The following is a 19,999-nucleotide window of genomic DNA, read 5'->3' as shown; positions in this document are numbered from 1 at the left end:
TCCATTAAGGCTGGTAATATCTTAAGGCACAAGAGCCACTGCTGCAGTGAGTACAGGTCAGAGGTGGGTGCTTTGTGCAACAAGGGATGTACAGTGACAAGATGGAGGAAAGGCAGAGAACCACTCGCTAACACAGATGAGACAGTCCTCACAGGGAGGTATTGTTTCCAGCTGAACTCATTGCTAAGGGTTTCACAGTCAGCTGAGATGAGTAAGTCCTTTCACCTCTGAAAGCACTCAGCTGCAGAGCAATTGCTAAGAGAGGTAAAGTGCTTTCACTGCATTGTACCTTCCAGAATATGAAAAGCTGCTGACTTTGACCTCTGAAAAACGGTATTGGAGGACACAGCTTCGGCTGCATGCAAGACACTGAGTGCTGCCCCTTAGGAACGCTATCCCAATCAGCTTATCAAAAGTCACAGGAATATATCCTTCCCAAACTGGGGGGGGGGCAGCGCAGGGAGAAAATGCACAATAGTTGAGCAAGTGAAACACTAAGTCAGGTTAAGGTCAACCGAGAGAAACAAGTAAAACCACACTCTTTTAAATGGGGCAACTTCCTCAACTGCACCCATCAGCTAGCCACACAAATGGAGGGAGGGGAAAATATAAAGACTTGAACAGGGACTCAAACAGCAACAAGACCACTGTTGTCAAAAGAAGCAAGAGCACCTTACTATTTTAGGATGCAAAACTAAGGTCCAGCTGTGTGTAGGGGGATGGACCCTTGCTTTTCCATCTTGCTAAAAAGTCAACATTAGCTCAGAACTGAAACAGTAACTGAGGGCTGAAAAAGCTAAAACAATGACAGAATGAAGACGAGTACAAGTACAGCATTACAACCACTCCTCAATCCACAAAGCACTTAGGGTGCTATGCTCTTAATGCCCTTCACTAAACCAGCCCCTATAGGTTCCTAAAGCCTGAAGAGTGTTCAGGAATTTTTCCTCCTCTGGAGAAATCCCGAGGACGGGCAACATTATGCTTGCTCCCTCCCTCAACAGCTCTGTCATGCATCATTTCTCGTTGCCCCAGCAGAGTTTTGTCCTGCACTGTTAACATTACAGCAGCACTAGAAATTCGCGGAGAGACAGCAGGGTCCCTATAACAGCAAGGCTGTAAGTTGACATTGGGTATTTCACTAAATATGCAGTCACAGGTCAGAAAAAGATGAAGCACTTTCATTTCCCTATTTCTTTGGCCTACCTTGTGAAGCACTGCCTTCTAAAAGACAGAGAGGCATTCATGACTTTTATTTTGCTTTTAACTCTTTCATAAACCTTAAAAGTTTCAATTCATATTCGCTGAGTAGACTGTCTCTTCTGTCCTGGTGGCAGACAGGCAGCTGCCTCTGGTGAAAGGGCAGGCAGCTTGTGTGGTTTCATCAAACAGCCAGAGCAAGAGCCATCAGGAACATACACATCTGTCTCCAGCCAAGCGAAAAGTAGCTGGCACAATTATAGCTGTGGAAGATACGATCACAACTGAACATCCTGAGTTGCAGGAGTTTAAGTTTAGCCATGCTCCTTATTCTGGCAGGTTAAGAGGGAGCACTAAGTAACTTGAACAGTGATTAGAATTTCTGGGCACTAAATTAATTTTTCTGTGTTCTGCACAGATAAGAGAATCATCCACCATAGTTAGTGCACTGAAGTTTTCAGTTTCAAGCTGAACACAAGTGGAACATTTCAGCCCAACAGAAGAATTCTTAAAAAAGTTAAGCTACTTTACCTGACAACTGTTGTTTTAACTCCTATTTTTACATCTTTGTTTCTAATATTCATTGCTGCCTTGATAACATTACTTCCTGTTTGGAACAGTTATTTCAAAAAGTATCACTGTGACCCTCAAATCCCTAAAGCATCTGAAAAGTAGCAAAGAGATTCCTTAAATCTGTAGTTGGATCCATGTTATGAGAACTTTCTAAACATTTGTTCTCCATTTTGGTGCAATAAGTAGAGCACTAACACAGACCACAGAACAGATGAGTAGATGAAACAAACCTTGGAGTTACTAACAACTCAAACATTAGTGAATTCACAATAATCCATCTCAATGCTGTTCCCAGTCTCCTCCTGCAAAGCAAAAAAGCAACTGTTTCAGGAAACTTACACTGCTGCATAACTGTCCAAAACAGTTTTTTTTTTAAAAAAAGCTAATGCCCACAAGGTTAAAGTCTCTCCGGCTTTTCAGTTTGAGGAGCAGCAGCAACAGCAATAAAGTCTACCATAAAGAACACACACGTCCCTAAGGCTAAGGCCATAGATAGATACAGAGCAACTGAAATAGTTACCATCACCATTTGCTTGCCACCTGTCAGAAGAGGGGCACAAGCGCCTTGTCATTCTATACTAAAAAAGGACACGCTCCCTCATCCACCTAACCATAAATTCAGCCAGCTTAGCTCAAATCACTTTCATCAGAGCTTTATGCTCCCAATGCCAAGTTCAGCTGGCCTGGAGATGTTATTTTTTACAGGAGCACTCCTGCACTTCCTCCTTCTGGCAAAGGCAAGTAGGACAGTTAACTCCCAGGGATGAGGGTCTGAACACAAAACTATTACATGCCTCTCTCCACAAAGGGGATGAGTTTGTCTCTGTGGCCTAGTTACTTACACAGTGATTGAATGTTCTTTCATCTGTGTTTCAATAAACAACAGAAGGGAAAGAAGTCAGATGTCAGTGTATGCAAGATTCACTCCCTTAATGTAGAACAAATGACACCGCCAGTAACTCAAGATACAACAGTTGTATCCACACTACATACCATCACACATACCGTGAGGCTTTAGCCACAGGAGAAAGAGCATGCGTGTTCCAAACCCTTGTAAAATGGTCCATTTCTTCAGTACATTTTCAGTCCCTAATACAAGAATTGTCAAAAAACACTGATTTCTCTCTTTCAAAGTGAAATAGTATTTATATTAAAGATAAAGGTTTGATTGCTTTTGATTAATTTAGCCTTTTTTGCTGCGAGACTGGTTTCCATGGAAATGCAAGCAGACTAAAAACCTGCAACCAGAAGTGAGTCAGTTTTGCCTGTTTATGTCTCCTCTGTTCCCATGGAAACAGGCATTTAAAAAAAAAAAAGGCATAAAAAGGATAAGGGTCCTGAAATACCTTCAGAAAATCTCTTCCCAGAGCTTTATCTCTCTGGCTGCCTTTCCAGAATTAGTGTTGAAGATAACACAGAGCAACAGATGATAGAATAGTGGCTTGATTTCTTTATGGAGACATCAACAGAAAATACCTGGAGATGTTTCAAATGCCACATTCAAACTGACAAGCTCAAAATCTATAGCTACAAATTGTATTAACTTAGGTTCTGCTAAAAGTACCTACAGTAGAGTATATATTTCTTTAAATTAATTCAATGCTAATGTAGATAGAAATACAACAGAGAACAGGAAAATAGCATCATGCTGTCCTTGTCCCAAGTATATTTCAATATTTTGAAAGGGGAAAAAAAAAAAAAAAGAAAAAAGCTGCCTTGAGGGAATGTGTCCAATATTTCCATGGCCAGGACATTTTTAAATGGAATCATTCCTTCCTTACAACACATTCATTTTTAAGTTGCAAAATCAGCTATATACACACCAGGTTAAGTAACAAACATCAATATTAAATTTTAACATGACTATATTCTGTCCTTCAGTTATGGGTAAAAATGCATTCCTCCAAGCTGATAAAGCAGATCTAAGAGGCACTGTCAGCAAGAGTCCATCTCCTATTGCACTTTTCAAAGATAATGGGGCACCTTCCCATGTGCTCTCTTCTTCACACTCTAACATTTTCCTTCCACTTCAGAGTCAAATGCATCAGGGAAGGTGGAAGGGATAGGACAGGGAGTTGTTAGGAAAGGGGCTACAGTGCATGTCTCAGACCTTCAAAACCTGCTCCTATTGCTACCATTACTATGTAAGAATTCCCTGACAACTCAGTGTCCAGAAACACAATGAACAGAGTTATGATAATCTGCTGCTGCAAGGTCCTTCTAGAATGCACAGGACAGCTAAACCTGATACCAAACTTTTTATTTCCTTGTTTGTCTCCCATATCACATTATCAGTTCCTCATGCTTAGCACAGCTCCACACAACTCAACACTCTTAATCAGAGGGCTGAGGCATCTGTCATTATTGCCTGTCTGGGAAGAACGTGCAAGGACGGTGTACATCTCTTACTGCTACTGTCAGACACTGAAGCTGCATTACAGAAATCAGGAAAGAAAAAAAGAAAAAAGGAAAGCTTTACCTCTGTCCTAAACACTGCTCACATACTCCCAACGACCACCAGAACTCAAAGGCCCTCCTGCATTCACAGTGTTACACACCACTTTTTTTGCACTTTGCTACTGCCGTGAGAACTAAGAATATATTGCCACCAACATGAAACAAGGCTCGGGGAAGAGCAGCCAGCCACCACACTCACTAAAAGAATGAGAGAGGGGTAACAGTCACTGGAGGTTTGTCTTTAATAGAAGAAGCAGCTGAACTTAATTCAACCTTAATTAGTTCACATTAGCTGAATTCAATCTATTCTTGTCACAGGAAAGATAAGCCTTAGAGAATAAATTCTTTCCTATTTTCCTTTGTATTTTGGCAAGGTATAGAGTCACACAGTAAGGAGAACACTCTCTCAGAACTCACTAAGGCATTACTCAAGGATGAGAGATTTAAAGATAAATGGAAATGGTAAGAGAAACATTGATGTGTATCTTTCAGTCTATTCAGAAGTTTAGTCTCCTTTCTTGGAGGTCTCAGAAGTACAAAGTACTTTAACTATTCATTTACTTTAGCAGCTAAATACACAAACATTGATGTCTCAGAGCTAGTAGATTTCTTACTGAGTTACCACTCAAATTCATCCATAACAACAACATGCACAGGCATTTCCTAAAATATTAAGTGAACAAACACATAAGCAGCAAGTAAGCAGATGAAGTATTTTTCACCATACTCTATGGCAAATTTGTTTGTGTCCGACATTAAATACAAGTGGCAAGTTTACTAAAACCAGTCTCTGAAGAGATTGCAAGGGTGTCGGATGTCAGATCAGCTTAGTTTCATGCCTCGTCTAGCACAAAGAAAGGAACAGAGAAAAGATGAATGTGACTACTGAACCTAGGGAGTCATTATTACACAGAATAAAGACATGGGTCACCAGAAAAGAGAAAATAATTTAATAAGAAGATAACTTACACATAAAATCAATAATCTTAGATTATTAAGCACCCCAAAATTAACAGATCTAATTTAGTTTTGCTTTTGAGGGCATCAGCATTATCATATCAATCTTAAGGAAATTTACAAGGTCACACACGGAACTGTAATTCAGGAAATAAAACCACAAACAGCTATCAAGCACCACCTGTCTTGTGCAATGAACTAAGCAAGGCTCCCCTTCAGCAAATAGAAAGTATAATTGCACCATTGTACATTGTATCGTATTACACATGCTCAAGGAACCCTAATCATGGTTAAACGACAACTTCAATTCTGTCATTTGTTAACTTCCAAATGCATATTTATAGAAGCTCAACATTAACCCTTCCTATCAAGTTTCACAATATAGGCTTTTAAATTTGTATTTTAAATATGCATAAGTTCCTCGTGTAAAATTACATAATACAACATTTTGATACACAGGAAACTCTGAAGATCAACTGAAAACTGGTACCACCTTAACAGTTTTCAAAAATAATCACATACAATTTTGCCCTCTTGCACTAAACTGCTGTTTACACTAGTATTTCAAGGAGCTTCATCTGGTATTTAAGACACAATCCATAAAAGTGTCTAGAAGAAAAGGAACAATGGTACAGCCTATGTCAATTGTGACAACTCATAAAGATCAATAAGCTAAATCTTCAAACTAGCATCATTGCTTTGTACACATTGAAAAGCTTAATGCAAGCACTGCAACTTCCAAGAATAAATGAAGAATACATTTTTTACACACAAGATTAGAAAAAGAGAGACACACACCTGACAAAAAGTCTGTGACATCACACCACAGTGCTGCTGGCAGAACATCCTGAGTACCCCAAAGAAGCCAGTACACTCAACAGGAATTACTCTAACTAGGCTGCAACTTGAAGTCATCTTTCCAGGTAGTGTTCCATTTATAGAAATCCACAATGTTTGCATATAGATTTGCAACATTGCATCACAAGGCACAGTAACCACAAAACTCGCCAGGGACTGTCATGGCGTAAAATAACAAATGGCACACAAACCTAAAGGCACAAAATCCAGAAAGGCAAAACCTGAAGAAGTTTAGCACCCACCCCAACACCTTGGTATACAGCACATAAACACAAAGCTTCTCCTCCAAAGTTCACATACAGGTTGTAGCCTGAAGGGGTTTTTTTTGGGAGGTCCCAACACGATTTCTGGTGGTATGAAGGAAGTAAAGGATGGCAGGTGGCATAATTTCATAACAGATCATCACATGGTAGCAGATAGAGCAAAACTGTTCTTTTAACTACATTCTGCACTTATTTTCATGTGGCAAGGATTTTCTATACCTCATTGACAAAAGTGCTAGTTTTCAGAAGGTCACAATCACGATTTTTGACTCTCTCTCTGAAGCACAAACCTGATGAAACAATCCCTGCTCAGAAAGACCCTATGCATCTCCTTTTACAAATTCAGTCTTCCAATACCTGTTCTAGTACAAGACACTTCAGCAGTCCTCCTGTCAAAATCACTGCATCAGTGCAAATATCATATCCAAGTCAACATCGGTCATCATGCAAAACTTCTTAGAGCATGTAACAACAGATACAGAGCATGTAGAGGTAGAAAAATATTAAGTTTAATAAGCATTGCAGCAGAAACCTCCAGCAGCATGCACAGAAATGCTATACAGTGAAGATGGAATTTGACCGATGGCTTTGTCAGACAGAAAAACAATCTTTCTGGATCAGCGTTTCTCAGCCACTGATCCAGGGAGCAACAGTCGGCTGTGAGACAACTGAAACAGCCCGTGGAACAGCTGCAAAGAAGGCTGGCTTGTGTTTTAGGCAGGAGGGGGAGAGGAGGGAATTGTTTTCCTGTTTTTATATTTTCAATAAACAATTCTCACGCAAAAGCAAGAAAGCAATCAACGCAAGCAAAAATAAGAGCAGTAACTGAGCAATCAAACCTCAGCCTAATTTGTATCTCATTGCAACTAAAACTTCCTATGGCATTACTGCACAGTACAATCCTCAGATTGTATTCAATGAGGTCAGATGTCTCTTTGGACTTAAAAGGGTTGAGAGACATCCTTTTAGATGACAGATAGTTGGCAGATAATAACATGGAAGACAAATGGAAGATGAGGATTTCTGAAGGACAAAGTACAGTGATGAGATAACCAGCATATATGATTACAGAAAGAAATTAAAAGTCTGCCAGAGAAAACATCTTTGTCTTAGATATTTTAAAATGTACAGAAAGATTCAGGGAACAAAAGCCTCAGTACACAAACTCTTTATTTTGACAATTAGGAATCACAAACTAACACAGAATATTCTAAGAACTCAAGTCTCTAATACTAGGATTTATAGAGCGTGAACCTGCTTTTGTACCCAGTAATAAAGGTAAAGCCATAAAGAGCATTAGGTAATCACAAATTCAAACCCTTAAGTATACTAAAAGCTCCAGCATTTGATTGAGCTTAATCACATCCCTCTAATACTACTACAACAGAACCATCTCAGTACTATTCCAACTATTTGATAGACATTTTAGGGAGCCCAGGAACAGTTACACAGTGCTCATACTTACTTGAGTCCTCCCATCTGAGAAGGTGCAACTTCCAAGCAGAATAGTACAGAAATCCCAGTACCAGAAAGAGGCAGAGGGCTAGCAGCAGGTTACGCATAAACACCAACAGTCCCATCTTCACATTAAATCTGCTCTTCTACATGACCTGAGAAAGAAAAACTGTTTGAGGTTGGAGCCACCTTCCCCAACAGTCATCCTTCCAAAACATCCAATCCCATACCCACAATAACAAACAGATCCAAAACCGTGCTCTCTACAAGGTAAAACACACCAATTACCCAAACCACATCAGTGAAATAAGAACTACCGCCCTAAGCAGCTGCATTTTATTTTTTTTTTGTCACAAGGGTGAATGCCATTCCAGAGAGGCAGGAGGGCACTGCAACGCTATGACAGGGCAGCAGCCCAACTCCGTGTTTGCACTTACGCCCCAGCCCACTTCAGATAACCAGTCCCAGAACCGCCACAGCCGAGGCCCGGCGAGCACCACGGTCCTCCCAAGCACAGGAGAGCCCGGACGGGCCAGAGAGCGAATCCTCAGCGCCCAGGGGCTCCCTGGGGGGGTCCCACGGACAGCGGGGCCCGCACGAGCCCGCCAGCCGGCCGGGCGCAGCGCAGGTCCCAGCTGGAGCCCAGCGGGAGCCCCGGGCACGCCGCGCTGAGGAGACGCGCTACCCCGAAGGCGGGGGACGGCGCCGGGGGAGCGAGGTCCGCCCGGCCCGAGCAGGAGGGCAGCTCGCCTCCGGCTGACAGCTGCCAACGGCCGGCTGGAATCTGAATTTGAACGGGCAGCGGCACCGCCACGCCACGGCCGGGCTGGCGGCAGGGCGCGGGCCAGGGACCCCGCCGCCTGCCCCCACCTCGCCCGGCTTCGCTCCGCTCTCCCCGCCCCGCCGAGCCCCGCTCGCCGTAAACGGCGGTAGCCGCTGGGGTCGGGTCAGGCCAGGCCGGGCCGGGCCGGACCGAGCCCTCCCCCGCCCTCTCCGCCCCTCCTTACCCGGCCGCCGCCGGCCCTGAGCGCTCGGCCGCCGGCTGCGGTCCCCGGGCGCGGGGCTGCGGGCGCCGCCATGCCGGGCGCGGCACAGCGGGACCGGCCGCCGCGGCGCTGAGGGGCACAGCGACCACCAATGGGACGCCGGGGCGGGTCGCCGCGCCGCCAACCCGCCCGCATAGCGGCCGCCGTCGGCCAATGGGGCGGCACGGAGGCCGCGCCTGCAGCCTATCGCGGGAGGCGCCCGCAGCCAATGGCGGGCGGGCGGCAGGGGGTCGCCGCCGGAGGGGCGCTGCGGCAGGGCGGCGGCGCGCATGCGCGGAACCCTCTCCCCCCCGCGCCCCCCCCCTCGCGCCCCCCCCCCCACCCCATCAGTGCACGGCGCTGCTCCCGGCGCTGCCCCCCCTCCCCGTCACTGCACCGCACTGCCCCCTTCCATCACTGCGCTCCTCCATCGCTGCACTGCACCCCCCCACTTCCAGTGGCTGCGGGGCACTGCTCCACACTTCGCCAGTCACTGCCTGGCATCGTTCCGTCACATCACAGCAGCGCTTCCTGTCACTCGTTGGCACCTCCAAACCACTGCAGTGCCTTCAGGCACTCCACTGCGCCGTCCTTTCCTCTGCAGGACGGCACCGCAGGACCCCCCCAGGCACTGTACCGCCTGTCAAGCTCTGCATTGTCTCATTGGTCCAACTGCACGACACTGCACGACACTGCACAACACTGCACCTTGCTCCAGCTGGAACACCTCCAAATCTTGCAGTTACTGCAGTCATGACACTGTACCACACCTCTCTCCTATCCATCTACTGCATCCCCGCAGTGACACTGCACAGCCTGGCCTCTAGTCACTGCGTCTCCCTTCAACTGCTGCGCTGCCCAGCCTCCAAGCACTGCTCAGAACAGCCTCTACCCACTGCGCTGCTCTGCCCGGCCTAGCCTACAGCCACTGCACGGAGCAGCCCTGTCTTGCTTCCAGTCACTGCACCACACTGCACCTAGCCATGCCGCACAGTCCAGTTTAACATCCATCCCTGCTCCAGGTCCCTGCCTTCACACCATCCTCCAGCCTCTCCAGATCTTCACACCACTGCGTACCCAACAGGGTCCTGCCCAGCCACTGCACGGCACTGCACCACCTCCCTGGGCTTCCCAGGGCTGCACAGCCTCCACCACTGGACCACGCTGGGCTGCACAGTCCGCACCAGCTGCCTCCCACAGCACGGCACGGCTCACACCGTGCAGCCAGTTCTGCGCAGCCAGCACCGCTTCCACACAGTTCCTGTTACGGTGTGGTCTCCATCTTCTCACTGCACGGCTGCCTCATGAGCACTGTAGCGGCAGGGCCAGCCCGCGCCTCACCCTTCCCACGGCATGGCCCTCCTTGCCGCTGGCTCCACAGCCTTGTTGCGTGTCCCTAACGCTCGTTAGGCACAGGGCAAGTGAGAAACACAGAAGTATAAGGCAGCACAGGGAGGGAATGATAAAGAGTTAGGGAAATTATTAGGCATGGGTGGGGGGAAAGTCATCTGAAAGGAAAAAGACTGTAAGAAATAAACCTGCATCTTCTGGGCAGTAAAGAAACCCAGTGATTTCCTGTTTCCACCCTCCATGAATCACTGATAACACAAGGACACCAAAAAGCCACATGAATTTAAGGGAAACTATGTAGGAGCATGTCCAGCCTGGTGGCTGTTCCCACTGCAGGCAAGCCCAGGTGCCAATGCCGACCGGCAGACATTGCCTCAGATGGCTCAGGGCTGGCTCAGCGCTGCCTGAGCCCACTCCCCAGCACTCGGTGAGAGGCAGAGCCCACGCAGGTCACAGGAAGCTGGCAGGGGCTCGTGTAGCCCCACTTTCACAGCCAGAAACCCCACTTTGTGCTCAGCATGAGTGAAGTCAGTGCGAGCTGGCTGCAAGTGTGGCATCCACACAGCCAGGCTTGCAGATCCACCATGCTCCTCCACAGAGACACGAGGGAGACACGTGCTGCGCTGGCATCCAGGTGGGATTTTTTGATTCCAATGACAACTTCTAGATACAGCACAGGAGCTGAACAGACTCATGCCAACACCCAGGTATCGCTAGCCCTGATACCCACCGAGGAGGTGTGTGGAGAGGGGCCACAACTGCATCCATGCAGCCCCATCCATCTGCAGGTCTGCCCCCCCCACACACACACTGCTGCCTGCACCGACCCCCATTTCCCCAGGGCTGACCCACTCAGGACGCTGGTCGCTCTCACCCAGCCGAGGCAGCTCCCTTCCCTTCGGCTTCACGGCGAGCCAGCGCCCGGGGCCGGGCTGGGCAGCCTCCTCCACCGGCCCCCGCTCAGCCGCCGGGCTCATTTCCTCCAATAACCCCACAGACTCCTGTGCCGCGCCGCGTCTGTCTGGAGCCCGGTTTTGCTTTACAAACACTTGCTTTATGCCTGCTCCTCTCTTCAACTCTTCATCCCTCCAGCCGTGTAAGCTGAGTCTCTTCTCCCTGCCTCAACCCCCCCCCCCCGTGCCCCAGCGACACGGAGCTGCCTGCAATGCCTGCTGCCACCGTGCCACATGTGCTCTGACCGTCCTCAAACCTCACCTAAACTGCCCCGACTCTACCGTTTGCATGCTCAGAGTTTAAACCCTGCGGTCTGCAGGCACAGCAGGTGATCTGATTTTGATGATGAGATAAGCGGGGACCTACTGCACGAAGGCAGATAGCGACAAGACTGGGGCTTGCTCCTGAGACCTCATTTGTCACTCGGGAAACTCTACCCCCTGTTATCAGGTGTCAGCGCGCTGGAAAGAGCCCAGGATGAAGTCACGCTTCTTGCCAGCCTGGAAAAAACTTGGGAGGAGAGCGCTGTGCATCCATGGAAATCAGGTACCAGCTTCCGGCAGCTGTCTAACGGCCACGAGATGAATTAAGGCGATGATTACTGAAGTGATTTGGTTCAAGTAGCAGGGCTTTAGTCTGAACATGTTCCTACTTAGCTTACATGTTTCATTCTCAGGCAGATGTCAAGCTGGATGTTGCTAGGAGATCGGCAGCAGGGGAATAATTAAGTCTGATTAAATCCTATCATATTGCCGTGCTGCTTTCCAGAATGCTCTGGAGCTTTTCAAAGCCAAACTGACCAAATGAAAGGGTAAGAGCTGCAGCCCATCCTGCTCAACAAAACCCACTTGCAGCCAACCTGCTGAGCCCATGGCTGCCTATGTGTCTGCAGAGCACGTCCCGCAGCAACGCTGGCCACGAGCTGGGAAAAAAGGCTCTGGCAGAGGGCACAGCCGGTGGCTGCGTTAGCAGGGAACTTGGGACAGTCGGGACTGGTCGGTGCCTGGAGCCGGCGGTGAGGGGTCCTACACCCCATGTCCCTGCATCAACCCTGCGTGCTGCTTGGGGCACTCACGCTGGACTAGGCATAACGCGGTGCCCTCGGCACATATAGCGTGCCTGGGTCAAAGCTGTGCAAGGGGCCGGATGCTGGTTCAGCCGCTCATGTCCCCAGTGGGGTTTGGGCACGTGGGGGTGACCATCAGCAAAGCTTCCTCCTTCCCTTCCTCTGGAAGGAGCCCGGCTGGGGCATACCAAAATTGCTCTGCAAACTCACCTCATGCGTGGTGCTGAGCACCACAGGGTGTTCCTGCTGAAATGACGCTGCTTGCTTTTTTTCTTTCATGGTGGCTTGGCCACACATTATACGAGGTGACACATAAAGGTAAATAACAGCTACAGGTTCTTTTCCCATCAGTAAATAAAGTTATGCTGTAACTATCCGCATTGGTTGCCAAACACACACACGTCAGCCTCCAGGCTCCCTCTGTAGCGAGACTGCTAATCTCATTTTGACTCTCTGCCCTATAAAAATTCTCATTCTAATACACTGTAATCCTTGCCCCCAAATTACATCAAATCAGACCTGCTACTAATTAACATAGTATTTTATTATTAATTAAACACCACTAAATACCACAGCAAAGATCTCTTTCCAGTAATGGCTAGATAGAGATTACCTTTGCTGATGCACAGGCTTGGGAAATGCAATCTGGGCTGTAACATGCTTGTATTTTTGGCTTTATCTCTCTGGCCAAACTTGTTTCATCTCACACACTCATTACGTATTACTCTTAAACACAGGCTCTGAGCGTGATCAGTCTGTGGACAGCACTTTACATTTCTGGTGCTCTGGCTACTGTAAGAACAGAAATATTAAATGGCATCATCAGCAGTCCCACACAAAACAAGCTGAACTTGACTGAAAAATTCTGCCACCCTCCAGATGTTTTCAACAGCAGAGAGTCACACTTACCACTATGGATGCAGGTAAACATCCGGAGCCTGCCTGAACGGCTCCCCGAGCGCGCTGCCCGACCAGACCAGGTTTCCCAGGGTCTTCCTCAGCTGCAATGATCCAGTGGTCCTGCCTGACACACGGCTGTAGGAGTGCGAGCAGCCAGCCAGCACGCCACTCAGAGGTTCATCTCCTTGCATTAATTCCAATACGCTATGTTTGCTTCACGCATATTTTCTAAGAAAGGAGGTAGGCTTGATTTGAAGACAAGTGTTGGAGACTCCCACCTTTCTGGGTCTGTTTCAGGAGTCCCTCACCCTCACGTTCAGAAGAGCATCCCACATCCCTGTGTCTAGCTTCAGCTTGCAGACATACCATTTTGTTCTGCCTTCTGCTTGATTAAAGAGCCTTTCAGAGCCTAGCATTTTCTCTTTGTGACACTACACATATGCTGCAAGCAACCCCCCCCCCCATCCATCTTCATCTGATAAGCTAAATATACCGAGTTGCTTAATTCTCTTACTGCCAGGCTTTTCCTCCCACCCTCAAGCCATTTTTTGCATTTCTGCTCTACACAGCCTCTCTGATTTTCCTGAACCCTTTTCAAGATGTAGAATCCCACAAGGAGTCCCCCTAATGCTTTGACACAGGGATTAAATCTGCCTTTTCCTATTTTCTGTCTCAAAGGATTGTGTTGGTGCTTTCTGCCATAGCATCAGAGTAACCATTCCGGCAGGATTGTCCCAAATCTTTTCCAGACCCGCTGCTGGCTGGGTTAGAGCTGCCTGGGCTGGCCAGTGTGTGTCTCAGCTGCACATCGAGGACCTTGACTCACAGAGTTGGGTGGTGGAGGACACCTCCACTCCCGCACACCTCCCTCACTCGCTCCCTGTCATGGATGTCGTGGCTGCCTCTCCAGCAGCATTCCATAGTCGTCTGCAAAGGTGGGCTTGTACTCACAAGGTCATCGGGTGGCCAAGAGACCATCTGCAGGCAGAGTCTGGCAGGATTTCCCTCTGGCCGGCTGTTGTTTTACCCAGGCAGCCTCCGTTTCCCAGCATGTTGCTGCAGGTTCACATCGCCCATCCAGGGCTGGATGCAGACCTCACTGCAGGGGAGAGGGGTGCCACTTTTGGGGGGGCTTAGGAAGCTGAATCTGGCAGGTGGGAGCAAGGTTTGCTAAATGCTAGTAAGGTCTCCGGGAGCGGATGTCCCAGCTCTCAGTAGGTGACTGGAAGGTGAAATAAAGGAGCATGTAGAACCGCGTGGTGCCTGCCAGCATCCAGGCTGCTTTGGGCGTGATGTCGGGGAAATATTTCACAATAGCTCTTAACATTTTACCCAACCTGCTCTCAGTGACAGCAGTCACTGAGGAATCTGGTGCACTGCCTAGTTACTGGGCTGCACACTGTGAAAACACCCTCTCAAAAATAATAAACTGGGTGGAGTTTCCGTCCTAATTCTGCCCCTGAAAGACACCAGCTCAAATAGTCTTTGTGTATTTGCCAAAGGGTTTTCCTTCTGCCCAGCAGACCCCTCAGTGAAGATTACCTGAGACCTGGGAGTGAAATGGGGGGGGGGTCTTTTCCAGCCCACACACCACCATCAGATATCACAGTGCTCTTGCCCACACCGGTGCTGCGGGAACCTGGAAGGAGCCCAGCTCTGGCTGTGCCCGCGCTGCCTCTCCGGAGCCGAGAGCAAACCACCGGTTTGCTGCCCCTTGAGTTTCTGAGATGACTGCTGAATAAACCTGAATTTCAGAGACGGTTGGAGCTGCAATGGCCATGAACCCTGATGGGCTAATACTGAGCCCTTCAGCCAGGCATTGCCTCATCCCTTTTCATGCCACAAAAATAGCTGAAAGAGGCAGGACAGGCAGCTCTGGTCCAGCCACTGCCTCCTCTTGCACAGGCATGGCAGGAATGACCTCGTCTCACGTGCTGTCATGGAGGGGAGGGAATTTGGCCCAGCAGCGGCACGAGGAGAGGCTGCAGCTCCCCAAACCAGCCACGTTCATGCCACAGGCCCAGGTAATTAGCAAACAACATTTTGATGACACAATCATGGGCTCTCCTAAACACACACGTTAATTTTTAGCAAATATTCAGCTGGGGGGAGGTCGGTGTAGTTCAAAGAGCCAAAGCAACGTGCAGAGAAATGGCAGAGAGACCCAGACTGCTGCTGGGGAGGTGAAAGCACAGCTAAGGGCATCCTGGGGCTGTGCTCCACAGCATGGACCTTGCAGGGAAACTCTGCCCTGGGCAAAGGGAAAGGTCTGGCTGGTAAGAGCAGGAACATCTATACAGCACCCTTTGGCTTTTCCACTGCCATCAACAATGACATAGGATTTTAATTAAAAGTATGTATTATAAAGAATTAATAAGGCTCACACTAGATTAACAACCACGTGCATTAACAGCTACGTTTTGAGGTCTGTCAGTCAGCCAAGCCTTAATGGGGAGACATCAACAACGGGGAGCGTACCTAGACCCCCAGCGACCGTTTCCTGGTCCAGTGCCATTTAATAGTTTTTAAAATCAATTGTCTAGTTGACAAGATGAAGGCTTACAATTGTGGCTGATAAAATACTGAACAGGCTGCTTGGTGCTACAGCGCGAGCCAAACAGCCTGGTAAAACAATCACAACCCACGGCACAGTAACGGGCTGCAAAGGAAGGTACGTGGGTACAGAGAGGACAGACTCTGCTGCAGGGTGGGGGATCTCCTGGGAAGCAGGGTGAGGGGGAGAATTAAGGAAAAAAGCCAAAAAAAAAAAAAGAGCTGTCCCCACATGCAACTGCTGCTGTGAGCTTGCTCTCTCTCATCTTCTCCTATCTCTCATCCGAGAGCCATGAGCCAGAGGGGCACAGAGGGGATTTCCAAGCAGGTGCATGGCAGTGCTTGAGCCTCTACAGCATCGGCAAAGCCATCTTGACAGCCAGGCCAGCTCTCCAAACTTCAAACCAGACACAGAAATCCTGAGGACCAGCAACACCACTGTGGTGCGGAGTTGAAGGTGGAAAAACTCAAGCCTGAAATTAAGTACATTTCTTTGCAGCGTGATTGCTGAAGGCTGCAGGGGCAGCCATGCTCAGTGTGCAGCAGCTTGCAAATAAGATTAGATGGGCTCGAGTTTTAATTTTTTTATATCCATAGCTTGGGCACAAGAAGGGCTGCCACATGGTCATGCTTGTTTCACCCTGATCCATACACAACCCTTGGTTCACCCCTCTTTCCCAGCTGCATGTGGAGAAGCACTTTGTCTCCTGTCCAACCAGCTCCGGCAGCAAAGAGGAGGCCAGGAGTGATTCCCGTGTGCCAGAGAAGGCAGTGGGGAGGGTGCAGAGGGGCTCAGCCTGAGGACAGGCTTCTTGAACCACTCTTCCAGCTCATGGCTATGTTTTTGTAAAACCAGGCATGACGCAGCCTGCCCTGGCTCCTGGGCATCACACTGCTCTCAAGCGCAGGCAGGCTGCCTGCAGCAGCGCGCGTTGCCAGCCCTGTACCCAGGGAATGCCACGTTTCCAGCCTGGAGTTTTGGTACTTAAATTAATTGCACTGGAACAAGCAAACCCTTGTGCACCTTCAGCCGGTTGGTTGTGGTGATGGAGCCACGTGGCCACCGGTTCCTCTTTTCAGGCTTTTCAACCTGAACCCTATATCTCCACTGCTCCCTGATGCCTGGCGAACTGAAGCCTCTGAACCCGAGTAACACGCCAGCGATCTTTACGCAACCAGCTCTGTTGCTCATGCTGCTCTCTCCCACACGTACGCAAGCGAGTCGGTGCCAACACCCACAGCATAAGCACAGCAGCCCACAGCTCTGCTGGGTCAGTCCCCACTTTAGATTTACAAACCTCCCCCACTTGCGTCGCTCTGATCTCTTCCCCACATGCTCAGGAAATGGCTGCGAGCCAGCGTTGGTCCCACTCCCGCAGCAGCCAAGTCATGCCCTGTTTGAAATTTCATGATGTCATTTGTCATGATTTCAGACCTGAATCATGGCTATGTGTACTTTTCCTGCCAGGCTGGGTCAGAACTGATAGCATGGGTACGAGTGCATTTCTTTGGAACAAGCCATTTCAAATCTTGCGTGATTTGTTATAAAAAGCATAGATTTTGCAACACGGCCTGCGCAGGTTGTACTGCAGGATGGTGGGCCACGCTGCCATGATAAGCAGCTCCCAGGGCACGTCTTGTCTGCAGAGCCACAGGCTGCACTCCCTGTTGAAACACTCTGCTACGCACCGAGGGCCATCAAAACCTCCCAGGGTGCGTGGCCACGTGCCCAGAGTGAAGATGCTCTTTGCAGCATCCCACCGCCTGCTCACCCAAGACCGGGGCAAGCACAATGCTGGGGAAAGAGACCAAGGAGAGGGGAGGCAGCAAGGGCAGGGGGTGAGGAACGGCAGTGGAAGGAAAGGGATGCGCCAGATGACTTGATGGCTTTGCGTGAATCCTGCCAGTCCCCGGGAAGGCGGTGGGAGGAGGTGCCAGAGCTGCCGGTGCTTCACCCATAGGTGCGAGAGCGGCTGCCTGGCTCAGGGTGCTGGGCTAGCAGAGTCCAGCTGAGGCAGCCCTGCCGTGCCCCGGTGCCTGTCCCGCTCCTGGGTGCTGAGACTTACCTGCTCCCTTGGGAAAGGGAAGGAAGGAGAGGGGTGGGATGTAGGTGTAGGAGCTGGGCTTGTGGGTTTGCACACCTCCTTTGTAGGAGGATGGGGCCAAGGTTTTGTTCTCTGCTGGGGGGCACGATATGTTTTGGAGATTCAGCAGTTGTGGCAACCTGTGTATTCCTGCAGCCACTTTGCATAACAAGGAGTTAGCACAACCAGGAGGAAGTGCCTGTGGGTGCTGTGTTTGCTGGAGGCCATGGGCTAACAGGAGCCATTGTTGTCTCAAATATGAAAGGACTTAACATTTAGCCTGTGTATTCATTATTGTTTATTGCTTGAGAATAAGGTAACTAGGGATTTAAGAAAAGGAGGACCATCCTTGGAACCTTCAAATGTATTTAATTAGAATGAGGTGTACTTATCTAAGATGTAGAAAAGGAATCTTGAATGGACGAACACTTGTTAAAGACAAGATGTACATCCTTGAGAGCCAAAAGTCTTCTAATTGGTGTCCTTAGAATTAACTGTCTCATTACAATATGAAAACCACACCTCCAGAGCTAAAAACACCCCCTCCCCAGATAAAGACCCCTGCTCACTGAACATGCGTAGTGAATGTAGAAGGTACTCTGTCCTTAAATCGAGGTGAGCAAAGAGTTAACCAATTGTAGTGTAGCAGGTGTAAATAATGAGCAGAACTAACACCCCGGACTGTATAAATACATGATGTAACTGTAACCTGTGTGCTAGCTTTGTGGAAAACTACCTAGCACCCATCTTTACGCAAATATGGAATAAACAATATGTTGTCTCTATGTATTAGATTGGCTCATTGCACACCAGGGTAACGAACTCGACTTAAAGGGACAACACCTTGAGGAGGCAGCTGCCAGCTACAGGCAGGGGACAGGGACAGCCAACCTTTCCACCAGCAGTGGCAAGAGGGGTCCTAAACAGGGTGTGTGCAGAGTTGCCAGCCACGGAGGGCTCTGCCCCCAGCCCAGCAGCCACGGGGGAAGAGCCAGGCCAGCAGGTCCCTCATTTCCCCACACACCGCAGCTCAGGGGCAGCTGCAGCCCACCCAACTCAGCCTCTGCAGCAAAGCTTCCGCACCCTGCTCCCCCAGGAACCAACTCCCTGTGCCAGAGCAGAGGGAGTATGAACTTGCTGCAACCATCACCTGAACCACTGCTGTCCTGGGGGAGGCTGGCAGGTCCACAGGGCCAGGCAGAGGTGGCAGCTCGGGGCTGGAGCTTTCCAGGGCTCAGCACCCAGTCAAGGGAGGTTTGCATCTGCAGCAGGACTGGTCCTTCCAACGCAGGGACAGGGGAAGTTAACTACAGCGAGGTGCTGGTACCAATGACATCCTCCCTGGCAGACCGGTTCCTGGTGGATGAGATAGATTAGCATCTCTGATTCGCACAGCCACCCAGGAAGGTCCCGCATTCAGAGTCCAGCGCCTACAACCCATCCGGATGGTGCGTGAGCCCCGGTGTGAAGCTGGGCAGAGCAGCCTGCCCCAGCCCAGCTCCCCTGCAACTCAGCCATAGACCCTCACACTGCTGGGAGCGTTGGGCTCTTGTTCCCTCTGCCAACACTTAGGACACAGCTGTGGCTTGGCGCTGCCACCTCCTAGCAGTGATGCGTCACTGCATGTGCCCAGAGCATCAGGCACCCGCTTCATGCCAGGCATGCCCAGCAGTGCTGGGGGACCAGCTGCAGACAAGGCTGGCCTCAGGGGACAGCCTCCTGCCCCAGCCCTCCTGTCCCCCAGCATCTCACCCCAGCATCACCTCTGACTCACCGCTTTCTGTCCTCACCCAGGGCTCTGCCCAAAGGGGAGTTTTTGATCCCTTCCTCCATAATGCTTTCCTGAGCCTCAGGCCCCACAGAAAAGTCCTCAGCTGAAGGGGCTCTCCAGTTCTGCCACAGCAAGGGACCACATGCAAGTGTGATGCTGTGGGACTCAAGCATGAGCAGTGACATCTGCTCAGATACCTCTCTCCTTTTCCTTCACAAGCCAGGAACCACCCTCGAGCTCAACAGCCAGTGAGATCTGGGGGATTCATTAACCTGCTCTCTCAAGAGCAGGGAAGCTATGCAAGTCCAGAGGGAGAAGGATGGAGGTATCCTGCACCAGCAGCTGCTCCCAGCAAGCCCACAACCACAGCACCCGGGTGGTGCTGCCTTTCCTGGGGGGATGGTTGTGGCTTCAACCCCCAGCACACCATGGCCCTGCGCAGCCTTGCCAGAGGCCCACGCTCCTCTCATCACCCCAGGCAGCTGCAGCTGGGAGAAGCATCTCGTGGTCTGGATGCGGAGCGAGCCTGTCAT

General features: G+C 49.6%; 1 protein-coding gene across 9 annotated transcripts in view; it reads right to left on the bottom strand.

Annotated features, from left to right (window-relative positions):
- The window catches only part of ST3GAL3 (ST3 beta-galactoside alpha-2,3-sialyltransferase 3), a 187,506-nt gene extending 173,138 nt beyond the window's left edge, over positions 1–14,368 (bottom strand). The window contains exons 1-3 of one of the 9 annotated variants that reach the window (XM_054833605.1): positions 14,010–14,368; positions 13,068–13,286; positions 7,774–7,918 (exon numbers count right to left, since the gene is read on the bottom strand). In XM_054833605.1, coding sequence (XP_054689580.1) covers positions 7,774–7,888 — 115 coding nt within the window. In that variant the 5' untranslated portion in view covers positions 7,889–7,918; positions 13,068–13,286; positions 14,010–14,368. Of the gene's footprint in view, positions 1–7,773; positions 7,933–8,770; positions 8,957–13,067; positions 13,357–14,009 lie in introns of those variants that run through there. The other 8 variants (XM_054833607.1, XM_054833610.1, XM_054833604.1 and 5 more) reach the window with 8 other exon arrangements.
- Between the last annotated feature and the right edge of the window lie 5,631 nt (positions 14,369–19,999).

Source organism: Grus americana, chromosome 8 (genome assembly GCF_028858705.1).
Source record: "Grus americana isolate bGruAme1 chromosome 8, bGruAme1.mat, whole genome shotgun sequence".
Taxonomy (NCBI): domain Eukaryota; kingdom Metazoa; phylum Chordata; class Aves; order Gruiformes; family Gruidae; genus Grus; species Grus americana.
Note: the sequence above shows the minus strand (reverse complement) of the source record. Positions and strands in the feature narration are given on the sequence as shown.